At 60.4% G+C, this 16,062-nt stretch overlaps 3 protein-coding genes across 8 annotated transcripts; 1 reads left to right on the forward strand and 2 right to left on the reverse strand.

The window, feature by feature from the left end:
- Nucleotides 1-328: 328 nt before the first annotated feature.
- CHTOP (chromatin target of PRMT1) lies at nt 329-8,720 on the reverse strand. 3 transcript variants are annotated; one of them, XM_075445060.1, is made up of 6 exons: nt 8,542-8,720; nt 7,238-7,319; nt 5,618-5,771; nt 2,543-2,726; nt 2,289-2,426; nt 329-1,184 (listed from the first exon to the last, which is right to left on the reverse strand). In XM_075445060.1, the coding sequence occupies exons 2-6, from the start codon at nt 7,300-7,302 to the stop codon at nt 982-984; spliced, it is 744 nt and encodes a 247-aa protein (XP_075301175.1). In that variant the 5' UTR covers nt 7,303-7,319; nt 8,542-8,720; the 3' UTR covers nt 329-981. The 3 variants fall into 3 exon arrangements, with proteins under 3 accessions (XP_075301175.1, XP_075301174.1, XP_075301176.1); XM_075445059.1 differs by having other exon boundaries at nt 2,543-2,729; XM_075445061.1 differs by lacking the exon at nt 8,542-8,720 and having other exon boundaries at nt 2,543-2,729; nt 5,618-6,413; nt 7,238-7,320.
- A 936-nt stretch (nt 8,721-9,656) lies between these two features.
- On the reverse strand, nt 9,657-12,117 carry S100A1 (S100 calcium binding protein A1). 2 transcript variants are annotated; one of them, XM_075445062.1, is made up of 3 exons: nt 11,955-12,117; nt 10,068-10,216; nt 9,657-9,937 (listed from the first exon to the last, which is right to left on the reverse strand). In XM_075445062.1, the coding sequence occupies exons 2-3, from the start codon at nt 10,206-10,208 to the stop codon at nt 9,794-9,796; spliced, it is 285 nt and encodes a 94-aa protein (XP_075301177.1). In that variant the 5' UTR covers nt 10,209-10,216; nt 11,955-12,117; the 3' UTR covers nt 9,657-9,793. The 2 variants fall into 2 exon arrangements, with proteins under 2 accessions (XP_075301177.1, XP_075301178.1); XM_075445063.1 differs by lacking the exon at nt 11,955-12,117 and adding an exon at nt 10,506-10,741.
- Nucleotides 12,118-14,495: 2,378 nt separating this feature from the next.
- S100A13 (S100 calcium binding protein A13) lies at nt 14,496-15,562 on the forward strand. Of its 3 annotated transcripts, none has more exons than XM_075445321.1 (3): nt 14,496-14,560; nt 15,028-15,208; nt 15,391-15,562. In XM_075445321.1, the coding sequence occupies exons 2-3, from the start codon at nt 15,056-15,058 to the stop codon at nt 15,523-15,525; spliced, it is 288 nt and encodes a 95-aa protein (XP_075301436.1). In that variant the 5' UTR covers nt 14,496-14,560; nt 15,028-15,055; the 3' UTR covers nt 15,526-15,562. The 3 variants fall into 3 exon arrangements, with proteins under 3 accessions (XP_075301436.1, XP_075301434.1, XP_075301435.1); XM_075445319.1 differs by having other exon boundaries at nt 14,539-14,620; XM_075445320.1 differs by having other exon boundaries at nt 14,556-14,620; nt 15,013-15,208.
- Nucleotides 15,563-16,062: the final 500 nt, after the last annotated feature.

Here is a 16,062-nt window from a genome sequence, read left to right on the forward strand (position 1 = left end):
GAAGCGCTTTTCTGAGGGTCCCTCCCATCACCCCCACCCGCAATACGAGGGGCCGGGGGCCCCCCAACAGGCACGGAACAGCTGAACCCAGAACTCGGGGTGTGGGGAGGAGCAGACCCCTCCCCAGGCCCCTCGGGGTCTGCGTGGGCAGGGGGGCTGACCCGAGGGCACGGTTTTGGGGACCCCGTGTTTTAAAAGAGACAGTGGCACCCCCGCTCTGCCGTCACAGCCGTCACTTTATGTCCCCGCTCCAATTCCTCCAAACCAACAGCGCTTTTCTTGCAGATACAGAAGCCACGGGCGCCAGCGGTTCAAACACAAGGCAAAAGAAATTCAAACTTTTATCTAACGACACCAACAAAAAAAATACAAGGCGAGGAAGTTTTCAGCCTGGGAAGTGCTCTGCGCCGGGCACGAACAGAGGAATTTTGGGTGCGAAACGAGGAGATCGGCGCGTCTACAAGGAGAGCGACAACGAAACCCGGCCTGTCCGCCCTGCTGGGAGGGGGTTGTTTTTTTGCTTCGGATGGGTTAAACGGCACCGCGGGCGGAAGTCGGCCCTCCGGTCACGCTTGGGGACACGGGTGGATCCCAAATCGCAGCCACGGAGCTCAAGAGGCACCCAAAGACGCGACGTCAGCAGCGCCGAGCCCTCCGGCCGACGCAGGGTGGGCAGCGCGGACGCCACGCTGCGCCGCACGGCGAGCTGCCAGCGGATTGAACCCGACACATTCACGTTGGGAGTACCCGGGGAAAGGAAGAAAAGAAGAGATACAAACAAACAATCCAAAAAACAGAAAAGGTTTCATAGGACAGATAGTATCAAAACGTTAAAGGAACACACTACAGTCTGAGCTCTGGGCAGAGCGGGGCCGCTCCCTATTCCCGCGGGTCCTTCCGGCATCCATCAGGGTTTCCGTTTTCGGCTTACGGGCATCGACACAACACGGCAACCTCAGCCCCAGTCTCTCGGAACCAGCTTCAGTCGTTTGTCTCCGGGTCTGTCTGAGCCATGTAAGCATCCAGCTCGGCGTCGAGGTGTCCTTTCGTTTTAGACATGTAGGCGTCCAACTGGTTGTCCAGCTGCTCCTTGGTCAACGCAGGCCGCGCCGATCCTCTTCCTCGTCCCCGTCCTCTGCCGCGACCTCCGAAGCCCCCTCGGCCCCGGCCCGCCATGCCACGACCTTGCAGTGAGACAAGATGACGGTTACGCACCCCACCAGAGCCAGCCTGGGGGTCTGGCAGAGCCACTGCCTCTCCACCACCAAGTCCCGCAGCGTCACCGCCGCAGCCACCCCTCAGCCTGCCTCCAGCCCCCGCACAACGTCGGGTTCTGCCGCGCTGCGTCAGCTCCCCGCGCCGCTTCCGTCTCGGTGCAGAAGCCCAGGCAGCCATCCGATCCGCGCCGCAGCGCTACGCCCTTCGCTCCCGTCTCCCTGCCGTGCTCCAGTCCCACCGACGCGCCGCACGCGCCTCTCCCGTGGAGCCTCCCCCGAGATCCTGGGACGGGCTGAAGCTTTGGGCAGCGCCATCATCACTTACAAGCGAATTTTTCCTACGGGGAAGTGCTTCAAACGGAGAGGTTTTCAGACTACTTCACAAGTAGGATACGCAAGAGCCCGCATCGATCAGTGTGTGTTTGTCAGGCTAAAGCTACAAGCCAAAGCTGTCAGGAGACGGGCAGCTTCCCGATAACTGTCTGCTCCGACTCCTACAAACCCTGGGCCCATCCCAAAGTAACATGAGAGCGCGTCTGGCTGGCGTTCCAACCAAACATCTGTCTGCACCATTAACAACCCTACCATCAACAGCTGTCTCCTGTATTTCCTCTTGCACTCCCGCTCTGATTTGTTGTTGGAAACACCAGAGTTCATTTACCCAAGACTCGATTCAGCTTCAGACTTGTGGCAGGGGCTCAGGCTCTCTTCCGTTCAAGTTTTCCCTTCACTAATTATTCTAAGAGTCTCTCGGTTTACAGAGGCTCTGCATCACTTCCTTCTCAAGTGCGAGGAGACAGCGCAGTCTTCCTCAACAGCCCGGACAACTTCGCTGACAGCCCCCAGAACCCTTCTAGCGACACTGACACAGCCGAGGCCCTTGGCGAGGCGTAAGGCCTGGCACAGCGTTTCATGGAAGGAAGCCTTCATTTAGCACTACGCTGTGCACAAGTTCGAGACTAGAGAGGGTTTGTGGCTGCATGTACTTCCACATGCTAGCTTTAAACACAAAAAAGAATTAAAGAATTATCCAGCAGCGATGTGTCGCTCCCGAAGTCTGTGTGCACTCACCTCTGCCACCAAGCCCTCCGCGGCCCATGGCGCCTCTGCCCAGACCACCCCGTCCAGGGCCGCCGCGACCTCGAATGCCACCTCTTCTCAGGCCCATCCTGGGGGACATCCCTCGTCCTCCACGAAGCAGGCTCTGACCTTCAACAGAGAAAGGGAATTCAAACCAGAAAGAAATGTTCAGACCGAGCAACACAACCAGAGTCACGCCGTCAAACAGACCGCGCTGCCGACGTGTGAGCAGCCCCGGTGCTGACCTCTGAGTGGGATTCCTCCTCTCAGCAGAGCTCTCGCTCCCCGGCCACCACGCATGGCTCCTCGGGGCAAGCCTCTCTGCCCCATGGACAGTCCTCTTCCTCCCATGGCTCCGCGAGCAAGGGCTCCCACCGGCCGGCCTAATCGTGCCTGAATGTTACTTTTACCGAGGCGTTGCTTTAAGCTCTTCTGGAATAAAAGATTTTTTAAGAAACAAGAAATTCATGTAGCAATCTCAGACGTGCAACACAAACAGCACAGCAGTTGCCCACCAAGGAAAGTGGTGTGCTGGTTTTTTTTAAAAAAATAAACAGAGGGTCACCAGCTCTCTTCAATATATAATCAAGCTTCAAAAGACGACAATCCATTCTGCTCTGGGAGGGGTAATTTGTGCAGGTTAAACAGAGAACAGAGACCTTTATGGGAAGCAAGTGTTTGTACAGAGAAGAAAGCTTGCAGGTTTGAAAAGAAATATTTTTCTCCCATTTTTAGCAGCGCTGCTCTGTCCAAACCAGACACTTAAACCACCAGGCAGCAACAGAACAGTCATCTTTGTGTATCTGGCTTTAGAAGTGGGTTTTTTGGTTGTGCTTCCCCCCCCCCACCTCATGTCATGCACGCTCAGCCACCAGACTCCACTTCGCAGACAGAGCTGGCTTCCCTGGGGACAGCTGCAGCGTCTCCTGCCCTCAAATGCCAACACCAGAAGTGCTGCAGCGATGGCTCAACCGCTCACGGAGCAGCAGCTGAACTGCCAGTTTACATTCCAGTATTGTTAACACACACTGGTACCAACTTGGTCTCCACAGAGCAGGCTACAGCTTCTGCAGGCACTGCCGAACCCTACAAGGAGCTAAGAAGCAACAGCAGGAACCTTCACTCTTGTCTTAAGAGCAAGAGCTCTCAGCCCTGAAGTAAGGTGCTGGAAGCAGGCCTAAACGCTGTACTTTATTACAGGTTCCAACAGTTGCTTAAATTTATTGCTTGTCAGCTTCACAGGTCTACCCGACCTAAACCTGTGGCCAGCTGAATTCGTTCCTCTAAGATCAGTCTCTTCTGTAGCTGCAGTAACATTTAAAGTTTTGCTGCCCCAGAGTTTAGACAGTCATGAACTTTTCCAACAGCTGTAGCAGTCTAAAATGTCAGCCTCTCCCTTCTGCCCAGCCTCCCTGGCAGAAAAGAATGAGAAAGCACGTGTATACTCCACATCCAACTACTCGTTTATGTCACTTACCACCAGAGTTTAAGATAAGCTGCTGGACTTTGCACTGAAACAGCCCAAGGGTGCTCGCCCTTCTGCTCAACCTCAGAGCGGCAGCACCTTGGTCTGCTCCAGCTACTGAGTAAACGCACGTCTAGAACCAGAGTCAGTACAAATGTTTTTACATTAAAACAACCACAGGTTTACGTAATCTCTGCGCACTCAGATACAGAGGATGCAAAACACAAACCCATCAATCTAGCACAAGCAGCGCTCCGCAGGAGTTCAGGGAAGTCCCCTCTGAAGCACGGGTGACCCATCACTGGGATCAATGCTCCCCAGCACGTCTGGACAGAGCACGTCCAGAAGGATCGGAAAAGCTCCTGGTAAGACCAAGCACAGCGCTTGTGAAAATCCAATCACCACATCAACTTCCAGAGCAACCTGCAATCTCCAAAGAGCAACCCAACATAACCCAAGTTCCCTTCTGTGGCCCTCCCTTGGAGCCTTTAATTCCAGAAGACTGTGAAAGTACCCCTATGCCAAACACAAAAATCAAACAGGTTTAAGAGCTAAGCCCCAAGATTAGCTCTTCCCTGCTCCTCTGCTGCACCTTAACTCAGCAAGCAGAAACTTCATGCTTTCAACTCAGTTTCACTTACCACTTGTGAAATTCATAGCTTTTCAAACTTTTTTTTTTTTCCCCAAGCAGAAAGTAATCCAGGCTGCCATTTCCAGAGCTTCTGTTTACAAGCTCTGTACGGCTAACTGGCACCAGTCTGTGTTCACAACAGAAGTCTCAAGAGATCTTAAAAAGCAGCTGCGTTCCTGTTTATCAGAGAGTGAGCCCTGAATACGAGCATGTGTGGCAGGTTTAAGCATTCCAGCTATTTGGTGCAGCAGCTTCAGCTAAGAAATTTCCAGGGCTTTCTCCTTGTGTGCAAGATGACTACAGAATTAGTCAAATGTAATTCTGTACACTAAGTCATGCAGTGCCGCTATTTGAACTCACTGCACAGCAGTGAGGTGCTACCCCTCAGGCACTTCAATTTGTGCCCTACACGTACATTTTAAGCTGATCTTACCAGCCTTCCCATTAAAACATAAGTTTGAAAACTTGCAAAACCCCCTAGAGTCTGACAATGAGCAGACCCTAGACAAATAGCTCTTCTCCGTATGCTATTGAGGTTTCTGTCGTAGCGAGACTTCATCCCCTGCCGTTTCTGCAAGTCCAGAGTTATGGAGAAGCACACTGACGGCAGGAGAGAAACAAAAATCTAGCACATTTGCTCAAGTCTTCTGCTCTACCGAGAGAAGGCAATTTGAGGAACAACTCAGCACGGAAATGTGAACGATAGTGAGTCTTTACATAAGGAGCATGCAACACTATGCCTCAAACCCAGGCCCGCATTCTAGCATTCGCAAGCAACCCAAAAAATCAGCTTGTTCATCTGTTCCTCACAGCCAGTTCCTATCAAGGGAGCGCACAGAGGGCGGAGGTGGGGATGGGAGCAACCAGTCTCAACTGGGTAGCAAGGACTGGAAACAATCTGCAGCAATAGTAACTGCAACTAGATTGCGAGATGAAGCACTCGGCAGATCCAGAAAGCCAGAATGGGAGCATTTCTCTGAAAAAACAGAGAGGAGATATGAACAGCCAATACAAAAAAAAAAAAAAATCCAACTCAATCGTATTAACCAGGAAGTTACAAAGCATTACTTATTTGAAGCAAAAAGGGGGATTTTCTGCAAGTCCCTTCCAGGGCTCCCACTTCAAACTTTAAGGAGCATTTTTCAAATTCCACCGTGTCCTGAAAAGCCATCTGCTGCTGACAGGCAGCAACGGGCCGCCCCAGAATACGCCCCTTTCTCTCACCTGTTTGAGCTTCAAAGCAGCCTGGACAGAAGGTCTATTCTCCATCTGCTGGGCCAGTCTTCTGTTTCTGGCACTGGCTAGCTGCTGCTGCTGCTGCATGGTAGCCCGAATATTCACTGGCATCGGCTGTTTGTTCTTCAGCATGTTAGTAAAGCTTCAAGGTCGAATAAAACGGGTGTTTAAATAAAGCTTTATTACATACATTTATTGGCATTTCATGGTTCTCAAGACTGGATCTCCAGATCCCATGAACCTTATGCAAAGAGTGGTACTTAGGTCACGTCATATGTGATTACGTGTTCCTTGTTTTCCACAAGCGTGCAAGAACTGGAAACTCAGAAATGATGCTGTATATTAATTCAGAAGTGATAAAGCTTTAGGTTACTGATTTTAGAAATGGCAGAAGGAATGAAAACAAGCAATAAGCAGAGATGATCATGACAGATGGGAGAAGACACCACAGAAACAGAAAAGCAAACTGAAATCTGACTGCAAAAGCCAAGTTCACCCTCAAAGATCTGAGAAAACTGTTGAAAAACTCGATGCCAGAAGGCAGCTTTACAAAAGGCACTGCCCTGAGAACAGACCGGTGTGCCTCTGGCGCACCAGGGAACTGGTGCCGTAAGAAATGCCACCACCCAAGCGCGCTCACTTATAAAAAGTTCACTTGGCAATTTCTTCGGTGCACAATCTTCTGTCCTTAAGAGCTGGGTAGGAGCAGACCATACAGCAGAGCGGTAAGCCTCCTTAGCGGCAAGCCATCAGCTTTCTACTGTGTCCTGGGAGCTACACAAGACTGCAAAAGCAAACATTTACAGATGAGCAATGTGGACTGACCGAAATGAAAGAGGCCAGCAAGCCGTCCCTGCAGAGCACCTCACCACTCGTCTGCGCTGGGTAAGCTCCGAGCACCGGCTCGGGCGACGCTGCTGCTGCAGCACTTGCTAGGGCAGGAACTGCGTGCAAAGGGCTCCGGTTATCCCTGGCTCAACGATACTAACGCAGTTAATCCAGGAGCGATTAGTAAGGAAGTGAAACGTAACTGCAGAACCACAAAAGCTCAATGGCATGGGAAAACAGAAGAATACTCAACAGAAGAAAGAAAGAAATCAAGAAAAAGAGAGAGATGGAGATGAAGCAAAGCATTTGCCTCTTACAAGGCCCAAAACATTGTTAAGGGGCCTTCGGGCTTGTCCAGTGGCCTGCTGCATGCCTCTTACAGGCTGGACCACATGCACGTGTGTCTGCCTCGGACAAAGCAGCAAGCCTGCTGCAGCTTAGGTAACATGCTACCATGCTGCAGCGTTAACTATATAAATGTAAAAACATGTGGAAGAAAAAGGGAGGGTGCGAGGTTTCTCTCTTTTGTTATAACACATCCCACCATATTTATGTGTTGAACAGTTTAATATTAACTGCTATGGATAAATTTCTCCAAAACATTTGCCCTTTTAACCTTGCGTACCACATTTGTTGCAGCTTAAGACAGAGGTGCATAGCCATCTGCTTGTTTTAGTGAGGTTAAAAGAGGGCAGAAACCAGGTTGGTTTTTGGACACCGGACAGTGATAATTAAGTAAAAAAATTTCTTATGAGCTGAAGCTGCTGTTGGCTTCCTCACCGCTCGTTCAGAGACATCTTGGTGGTGCTCTTTAGCACAACCTTCGGTGCTGACTGTGCAGCCATCTTCAGATCAAGAGAATCTGCAAAACACGAGAACCAGATTGAACAAACAGCCTGGAGATCTTGTGCTTACTTGACTAAACATTAAAAAACCTGCACTCCTTTGGCGGAGAGAATCAAGAACGGGGCAGGTAACGGCTATTCTACTCACGTATTGCCACTGCCATGATACAGCAGGATTACTAAATCAGCACGTTATGCTAACTCATCCTTACCAAGAAGCTGCCTTTTCCGAAAGTGAAAATTTTACCATTGCCAGGAGTAATGCTATAAACGCACAGCCCGTCAGCAGTCAAGATGGAACCCAAATATCTTCCTTAATACAGCACCTAGTGATGCTGCCACACTTCCTAAGCTTTTAATATCAGCAACATGGAAACCCCCAGTTGTTTTAAACAGGCACATACCATATACTTGGCAATAAAATTCCAACGTCACTCCACAGAAGTCCCATATACTTCAAAAATATTTAGGTTCCATCCCCCCATTGCGGCTGCTACCACTTGGACGGAGATGAACTGTAAGGGAGCAGCCACTTCGGCTTTTTAATATCCAATACCCTGGCAGGCAGCTCACCCGCAGTCCTAACGCGGTTCTCCAACATGAGAGCCTGCCACACGCCCCTCGAAAGCGGCACAGGGATTTAAACCCAGCTGTTACTGATCTTTGGAGCACAGCTCAAGCCCGAGTGCTTTGGCGGTGATGAATACTACTAAAACATGCGAAGCTCAAACCCACTAACTATGCAGATCGATTTCTCTTTTTTTTTTGATAATCAGTATTAAATTAAACGCTTAAATGACTGCTGGAAAGTACTCACCCTCAAAATACCCTGACTAAAACGCTTCCTTTACAAGGTTTTACAGTCCATCAGCTAGAAATCGAGCTAACAGGCAGCCGCACTCCATTTTTTTAAATTAAAAGTGTTCTTAAAAAGCGTTTCTCCTCAACACCAACCGCAGCGCAGCTCGCAGAGGAAGCCCCGCTCCCAGAAAGCCGGACGGGGAGGAAGGCCAGGCCAGGCCAGGCTCGGGCCGCCGATCCAGCCCCGTCCGACAGCCGCCCTACGAGACCGGGGGGGGGAAAGCCCGGCCCTATGCGCGCAAAGCCCGGGCAGGGGCAAACACCGCACTCCCCCCCCTCAAAGGGCAACGATCAGCTCCCCCCGGCCTCCTGAGGGGACCCCCCGGCCTCCCTCCGCGCCCCCCTCGCAGCCCTGCGGCCAGGGCCCACCGCTCTCACCGAAGCAGACGGTCGCCAGGTCTCCGGTGGGGATGGCTGGCGGATGGCGCGGGGTGTGGGACCGGCTCCAGCGCCCTCCGCCCGCTCCCGCTGCACTCAAACACCCGCGACAAAATGGCGGCAGCACCCGCAGACACCCTTCCTCCTCCCACCGACCGCGCCGAGCCAGCCAAAATGGCGGCGGCGAGCAGGGCGCAGGCGCAGAGCTCAGACGTCACCACGCTCCCCCTATTGGGCGGGGCAGCCCTGACGCAGCCGTCGCTCCTTCGGCCATTGGCGCGCCGAGGCGGGGTGGGCGGGGCCGGGCTGTGGGCGGGAGGGGGGCGGATGAGGGCCCGGCGCGGGCTGGCCGCGCTCCAGCGGCGCCGGGCCCCGGGCCCCGGTCGCCCCCGCGATCGGCGTGAGCCCCGCGGCGGAGGCCGATCCCGCCGGGGCCGCCCGGTGGGGCCTGGCCTGGGCCGGGGTGGAGGCCTCGAAGGCCTGAGGAAGGCCTCAAGGGGCCTCCGGTCCCCCCGCGGCCGGGCCGGGCCGTGTCCGATGTGTCCCCGCTTTCTGCCGGGGCAGCCGCCGGTGTGGGGCGGGCTGAGGGCCCGGAGCGGTGCGCAGGGAGCACCGGGGCCGGCCCCAGCCCCGGCAGACGATGGCGCTGGCGGCTGCGCGCCGGGCCGGGCCGCAGCATGGCGGCTGCTGGCTGGAGGCCCGCTGGGCCAGCAGATAAGAACCGGTTCCTCCAGCCCCGCGGGGCTCGGTGCCCGCGCCTCGGGCAGGAGGGGCGGCGAGTCCCGGCCGGCGGCCGCCCCCCTCCCCGGACCCTCATCCCGCCACGGTCACACCCCCGTGCCCGGCACCCCGGCGCAGGCCGGGGTCACCCCCCAGCTGTGCCGTGCCCCGGGGTGATGCCAGGCTCCGGGGCAGGGCGGGGCGCAGGGTGCGATGGAGGAGCAGGAGCCGGGTGGGGACGGGGATGTCTCCAGGCGCTTGGGGTGACCCGGGGTGGCTCTTCCCCGTGACCCCATGGCTCGGGAGAGGGAAGGCTCCCTGATGTCCCCGGGGGCAGAAGGAGGGGGACGGGGCAGAAACCCCAGCCCTGGAAATGAAGGAGCTGCCAACACGCCTCCGGCTGGGTCCGTGCCTTTATTGTGGAGCTGGATCCCGGTGGGATCCCCCGGGCGTGCTGGGGAGCGGAGGGTGAGCTGGGGAGATGGTGAGGGGCTCTGCGTCTTGGGTGCTGCGGGGTGGGGACCGGCCTGGGTCAGGCGTTCTCCCAGAAGAAGGTGTTGCAGGCCACGGTGAGGGCGGCCACCAGGACCACGTACTCCTGGAAGTCCACCTCCCCGTCGCCGTTCTCATCCAGGTCCTGCATGATCTTCTCCACGGCACCCGCGTCCTTCTGGGTCTGTGTGTGTGGGGGGGGTGTGACAGGGTGAGCCCCGGGGCTCGGCAGCGAGCTGGGACGCTGCTGCCCCCGGGCGTGGAGGAAAGGGGGGACCCCCCAGCCCCCGCACCCCAGCACGGCTGGTCCCTACCTCCAGGAAGCAGCCCAGCTCGCTCTGCAGCAGCTCCTTCAGCTCCTTCTTGCTCAGCTTGTACTTGTCCCCCTCTTTGCCCGAGTAGTGGTGGAAGACGTTGATGAGCGTCTCCATCGCCCCTTCCAGCTGCGACGCCATGGCTCCGGCTGCGGGGAGGCACCCGCTGCGTTACAGGGTGGGGGGGAAGCCTCCAGCCCCCCCCCCCCCCCCCCATGAGGGGCAGCCCCCAAATCGCAGCCACCCCCTGCGCCATTGCTCTCTGGGGAGCGTTGCGTGCCGTGGGCCTCTGGTCCAAACGCTTGGCAGAGAGCCGGCAGCGGGGCTGCGGGGGGCTTTGGGGCACCCCGGCACTGGATGGGGTGCTGCTGCGGGAGGGGGTCCCGGCCCCCTGCCCCCTCGCAGGGCACCCGCATCCCGGCCGGGCCGTGCGCTCACCTGAGCTCCCCGCCGTGCTGCCCGCCCGCCGCTCCGGTGTGCCGCGCTGGGCCGCCCGGGGATGTTAAATAAGCTCCAAGCCCCCTCCCTCCGGGAGGATCCGATACCGGGGCTGGACAGCCCGGCTGGCACCGCCGGGCCACCCCGTGCCACCGTCACAGGGGCCGGGGTGCGGGGAGCCCGATCTGGCACAGCCACGCTGCCCCGCTCCGGCTCGGGGATGCCGTGGAGGAGCCTTCCCAGCCCCACTGGTGCTCACGGCGTGGCGGTGGGCTGGGGAGGGGTGGGCAGCGATGGTCAGAGTCGCTCTGGGGGGCTCTGTGGCCTTCCCCGGGCTAAAGCTCGGGGGTCCCTTGCCACCGCCGTGGCTGGAGCTGCCCCCATGGGGCACGGGGATGTGTGGGGTGGGCCCTGGGTCGGATCCTGTGCCGGGCCCCTGCTCTGCTCGCAACCGTGGCCCCCGCGGCACCGCGGCGCCCAGGGTCTGACCCTGCGGCGTCACCGGCTCGGCGCCCGCCGGCATCCCCCATCTGTCAGCACCGCGGGGCCGTGCCGGATCCATCCCCAGCCCTCCTCCCCTGGGCTGATAAGGCGCGGGTATCCGGTGTCCTCGGCCTCGCAACGGGAGCCAGCCGGGGCCGGGGGGGTCCGGGGGGGCCTATCGGGTGACTCCGCTCCAGCCCCCCGGGGCCGCCTGCTCCCCGCGCACAGAAAGGCCTCTTGTCAAATTAAAAAAAAAGCCCCACAATCCCAGGCCGGAGGTTGCTCCAGCAACGCCTCGGCCAAGAAACCGGATTCCCGAGCTGGCATCGCCGATGCTGATAATCCCGGCCCCGCTGCGGCTCTCGTTACGGCCCCGCAGCCGGAGCAGCGTGGGGCCGAGCCCGCCGCGGCTTCGCCATCCCCGGTGCTGAGCCCCCCGACTCAGGCGGGCACCGTCGTCCCCTCCTTTTTGGGATCCCCCCGCCAAGGGTGCAGGGGGGCTGCCGGGAGCTGCCGGCGTGGTGGCTTTTCGCAAGAGCCGGGTGGTGCCGGGCTCTTTATCCCGGATTCCAGTCCTAATTTGGGGCTAATTATATCCTGCTCCCTCCGCTTCCATCTCCCGCACTTCCTGTCCCCGCGGTTGGGAATCGTCGCGACTGCGCAGCACCCCCCTGCCTGGGGACCCCAAAACCCCCCTGCCACCCGGTCCCCCGACCCCGTGGGGTGCGGTGCAGCGTCTTGGGGGCCCAGCCCCTGTCCTGCGCCTGGGGCCGCGGAGGTGGCTGCGGAGGGGGGCTCTGGCTGGAGGTGGGGGTCCCAAATGGAAGTGGGGGTCCCCGATGGAGGCTCAGGAGCTGCTTCCCAGTGGGACACAGCTCCCGTTTTTGGGGAGGGGGGGCCTGGGGCTGGTAAGCATCCAAAGCCAGGGGACAGGGGGACACGGGAAGGGACCCCGGTGGCACTCACTCGGCGGCGTCTGCGCGGGGGCTGGCGGCGGCGCAGCCCCTGTGCCCCCGTCCCCGGTGCGGCTCAGCAGCGGGCAGGATCGGCCGCCCCTTCCGGGAAAGCCTGGCCCCGGGGCCGTGTCGCCTGCCCAGCTGGGCAGCAGCTGCCCGTGACGGGAACAGGCATCGCCACCCAGTCCTGGGCTTAAAAATAACCCGACCCCGGTCCCTGCAGTGGGCACGGAGCTGGCGCTGCCGTGCCCCGGGCACCGGCACAGCCGACGTGTCCAACAGCCCGGCTGTGCCGAGCTCCCCAAGGGCTCCGAGGGGCTGTGCCCTGCTCCTGTTAAAGCCCAAACCTCCCCGGAGATCAGGATTTGGCCAGGCATTCCCGAGAGATGGAACTGGCCGGAGTCAGCTGCCCAGGGGTGAACCCTGGGTGCCGGAGGGCTCGGCCCTGGGTGCCACGGCCCCGCTCGCTGCCGCTGCGGTGCCGGCCGTGGGGAGAGCACGCCTGGCGTGTCCACGCTGGCAGATCCCCAGGACAAGCTCTTACCAAACTGGGAGCAGTGAGGGACATGCCAGGAGGTTTACATGCAGCTTGGAACAGGTTTCAGCCACTGCGACTCCCCATGCTCCACTCCGACCCAGTTAAACCAGTTGCTCCAGTTGCCGGTACTGGGGCTGGGCCGATCTTGTCTCTCCATCCCATTGCTGGAGCATGGAAGAGGATTCCCCGTCGCTGGGATTTGGAGGAGGAGCTGCCGGGCGCCCGCCGTGCGAGGGCTGGGGGCATTGCGATGGCACTGGGCGCCCGGTTGCGCAGCCTCGGGTGACCACGCTCCCCTCCGGCGAGCCCGGCCGGGCGCGGTGGGCTGGCGGGGGCCACTGCCGGGCCGGCACACGTGGTGGCCGCAGCGACTGTCCCTGGTAGAGCCACGAGAGGTTGGGGACAACACCAGGACACGGCAGTGGGCACCGACCCCCTGCGACGCACCGGCACCCCGAGCTCTCGCGCCGGCGCACGGGGTCCTGCGATGCTCTGCCACCTCCCCGCAGCGCCGGCGTCCCCGGGGCCGGGTCACAGCTCCCTGTCCGCGGGGATGGCCCCGAGCAGGAATCCCGGGCTGGACGGGGAGGTGCCGTTTCTCCTGCCACCTGTGATTTGGCCGCATCCTGTCGCGGGCCCGCTGCAGTGCCTGCTGCCTCCTCGCCCCGTCCCGGCACCCCGAATTCCAGGGGCGGCGAGTCACGGGCCCGCCTGGCTCTCGAGGCCGGTGATTCACCCCGAACCTGTCCCTGTCCCTGCCGAGCGTGACGCGCTCCAGTGGTTTCCCAAGAGACGATCTCGGTCCCCTGACGTGGGGCTCGGCGGAAGTCCCGTCCCCGTCCCCCCGTCACCCCGGGGAGGGAGCCGTGCCGGATGGGGCTGCAGGAAGCCAATTCCTCCCCTGTGAGCTGGTGTGATGGGTGTGGGGTGGGGACCGGGCTCCCCAGTGCCGGCCGGAGCCTCCTCATCCCCGCGAAGAGGTGGAGTGAGTGTGTCAGGGCTCAGCAGAAGCCGGGCTGGTGACGGTGGCATTGCGCCGGGGACCTCCCTGCTCCGGGTCCCCAAAACACCGCTGATGGGGGGTCCCTGGGCTGTGCTGGGATCCCTGGGACCCCACTGCCATGTGCTGTCCCGAGGGGGCTGCTCGCCCCCGCCTCGCTCCCTGCCATGCTGGTGTCACGCTGCCGTGGGGACGCCGGGACACAGCCCCATGGCGCGTGGGGATGGGTTGGGTCGCGATCGGGGACATCCCTGCCGTGGTCCGGGCAGAGACGGTCCCCAGCGTCACCCCGATCCCGTGCCACCGCCCGCGGAGGCCCCACCGCCGCTCCCCGGGGCTGTGCCGGGGGCACCACGCGGGGTTTGTTCGGGGCCGAGGCGCGGTGCCAGGGCGCGGGATGGGGCTCGGGGGCCCCACGGGAACGGCGGTGCCGTGGCGCGGAGCTGCTCGGTCTCCCGGGTGGAAACCTGCCAGGGCTGCCATGTTATAAATACACGCTGATTAAAGGGGAGTGCTTGGGCAGTTCCAACCCCCTAATTAATTGGATTAATTAATTTCTACAAAGGCCACTATTAATAGGGATGATGTCAGCAGGCGGCTGAGTCACAACTCTCACTCGGTGCGGGTAGAGCCCAGCCCTGGGTCCGCAGCGCTGCTGGATCATGGACTGGGACGAGCCCCTGCATCCCTGCGGGGATGCTTTCGGGGGTGAGACCTGCCCTGCACCTCCAAAAAGATCCGGGTGATGCTCGAGCCCCACGGGATGCTCCAGCCCAGTGGGTGCTGGAGCAAACCTACTCTGTCCTCCGGCATCGCTCCCCACTGCCCCGTGGTCCCACCCTGCTCCCCACCGGAGCATCCCCACGGCCGCAGAGCCCAGGCGGTGCCGCGGATGCCGGGGCAGATCTGCACCAGCGAGGCCGAGCGCAGGATTTGGTCCGTTGCCCGCACGGGAAGGGAGGAGAGGAGGACGTCTGCACGCTCGGGCGGTGTCTGTGCGTCCGTCCGGCTGCAACAGGAAACCCAACACCGTGGCACAGGGGACAAAGTGCTGCGCTCTCCCCTCCTGCGACGCGGGGTACGAAACCTCCCGGGGGGCCGGGACCTGCCCGCAGCTCTCTGCCCGCGGGCGAGGGGGGTAAGTAGGGAACTGCTGCCCGCAGCGCCGGCCCCACCCCGGCCACTGCCTCTCCAGCGCTCGCGGGGTGAGAGCAGCGCTGGGGACCCCCGCCGTCCCCCTGTCCCGGCTGCCTCCGTGGCATTTTGCCACGCTGCTCCGGATGGCAGCGGTGTCACCGAACGGCTCTGCTCCCCCTCCTCGCGCCGGCCGGGGAGGGTCCGGTCGAAGCGCTTGGTCCCCAGGGAGCAGTGGGGCAGCCCCCAGCCCCGGGGCCCTGCTCAGCCCTGCAGAGCTGAGACCTTGCAGACTCACTGCACCCTGGGCTGGAGAAGGGGAGAGGGTCCCCTTCTCCCGATGCACCCCGGGCATCACCTCCCCGGGACACCCCTCTGCCTCCGACCTCCTCTCAGCTCCTCTCCCTGCAGCCCCAGGTCGCTGCCGTGCCCCGGCACCATGGCCACGGGCGAGCTGACCGAGCTGGAGACGGCCATCGAGAAGATCGTCACCGTCTTCTTCACCTACGCGGGGAAGGAGGGCAAGAAGGGCACGCTGACGGCCAGCGAGTTCAAGGAGCTGGTCCAGCTCCAGCTGCCGAACCTGATGAAGGTGAGGCGAGGGGCAGCACGTGTGGGGCGGCTGGATCCCCGTGGGTCCCCCCGAGCTGGGGGGCTGCTCCCCATACCCTGGGATTTGCAAGCAAGAGCGAGCGGCAGCCCCTGCTCCCCCCCATCCCCATCCCGCTTGCTGGGGACCGGGATGCGGCCGAGCGTCCCCTGTCCTCCCCGCAGGACGTCCCCTCCCTGGAGGAGAAGATGAGCGAGCTGGATGTGAACAACGACGAGGAGCTGAAATTCGGCGAGTACTGGCGGCTGATCGGGGAGCTGGCGAAGGCCATGCGGAGGGAGAAAGCGGGGAAGAAATGAGGGGGCTGGTGGGGAGACTTGGCCGACGTGGAGCTAATAAAAGAGGTTTCCCTGAGCCCAAGCATCGCTGCTGTTCTGAGTGGGGGGGGGTCCCAGTTTGGGCAGCCCATCTTGTCCCCTGCCTGCGTCTGGGGACCAGCCCAGCACCACGAGCGGTGGGTCGGGGCTCGCGCTGCGCTGGGGCGGCTGCTGCGGGGAACCCGTGATGGCTGGGGCCGTTCCCAAATCGCCTTTGCGTTGGTCTGGCTTGCAGGGTGCCACCCTGCACCCCACAAACGCCTTCCTGCCGGGCTGTGGGGTGGCTTAGTGCCACCCCGATGGGTGGCAGGGATGTGGCTGGGACTGGGGTGTAGCTCAGGAGCATCTCCAGGAGTGACGCCATGGTGGCCACCACCTAAGTGGCATCAATGCCCATCCTCTCTGTGGTCTTGGGTGGCACAGAATCACAGAATCCCAGCATGGTCGGGGTTGGAAGGGGCCTCTGTGGGTCACCCAACCCAACCCCCTGCCCAAGCAGGGTCACCCAGAGCAGGCTGC

The sequence above is a fragment of the Opisthocomus hoazin genome, chromosome 30 (genome assembly GCF_030867145.1).
Source record: "Opisthocomus hoazin isolate bOpiHoa1 chromosome 30, bOpiHoa1.hap1, whole genome shotgun sequence".
NCBI classification, from domain to species: Eukaryota; Metazoa; Chordata; class Aves; order Opisthocomiformes; family Opisthocomidae; genus Opisthocomus; species Opisthocomus hoazin.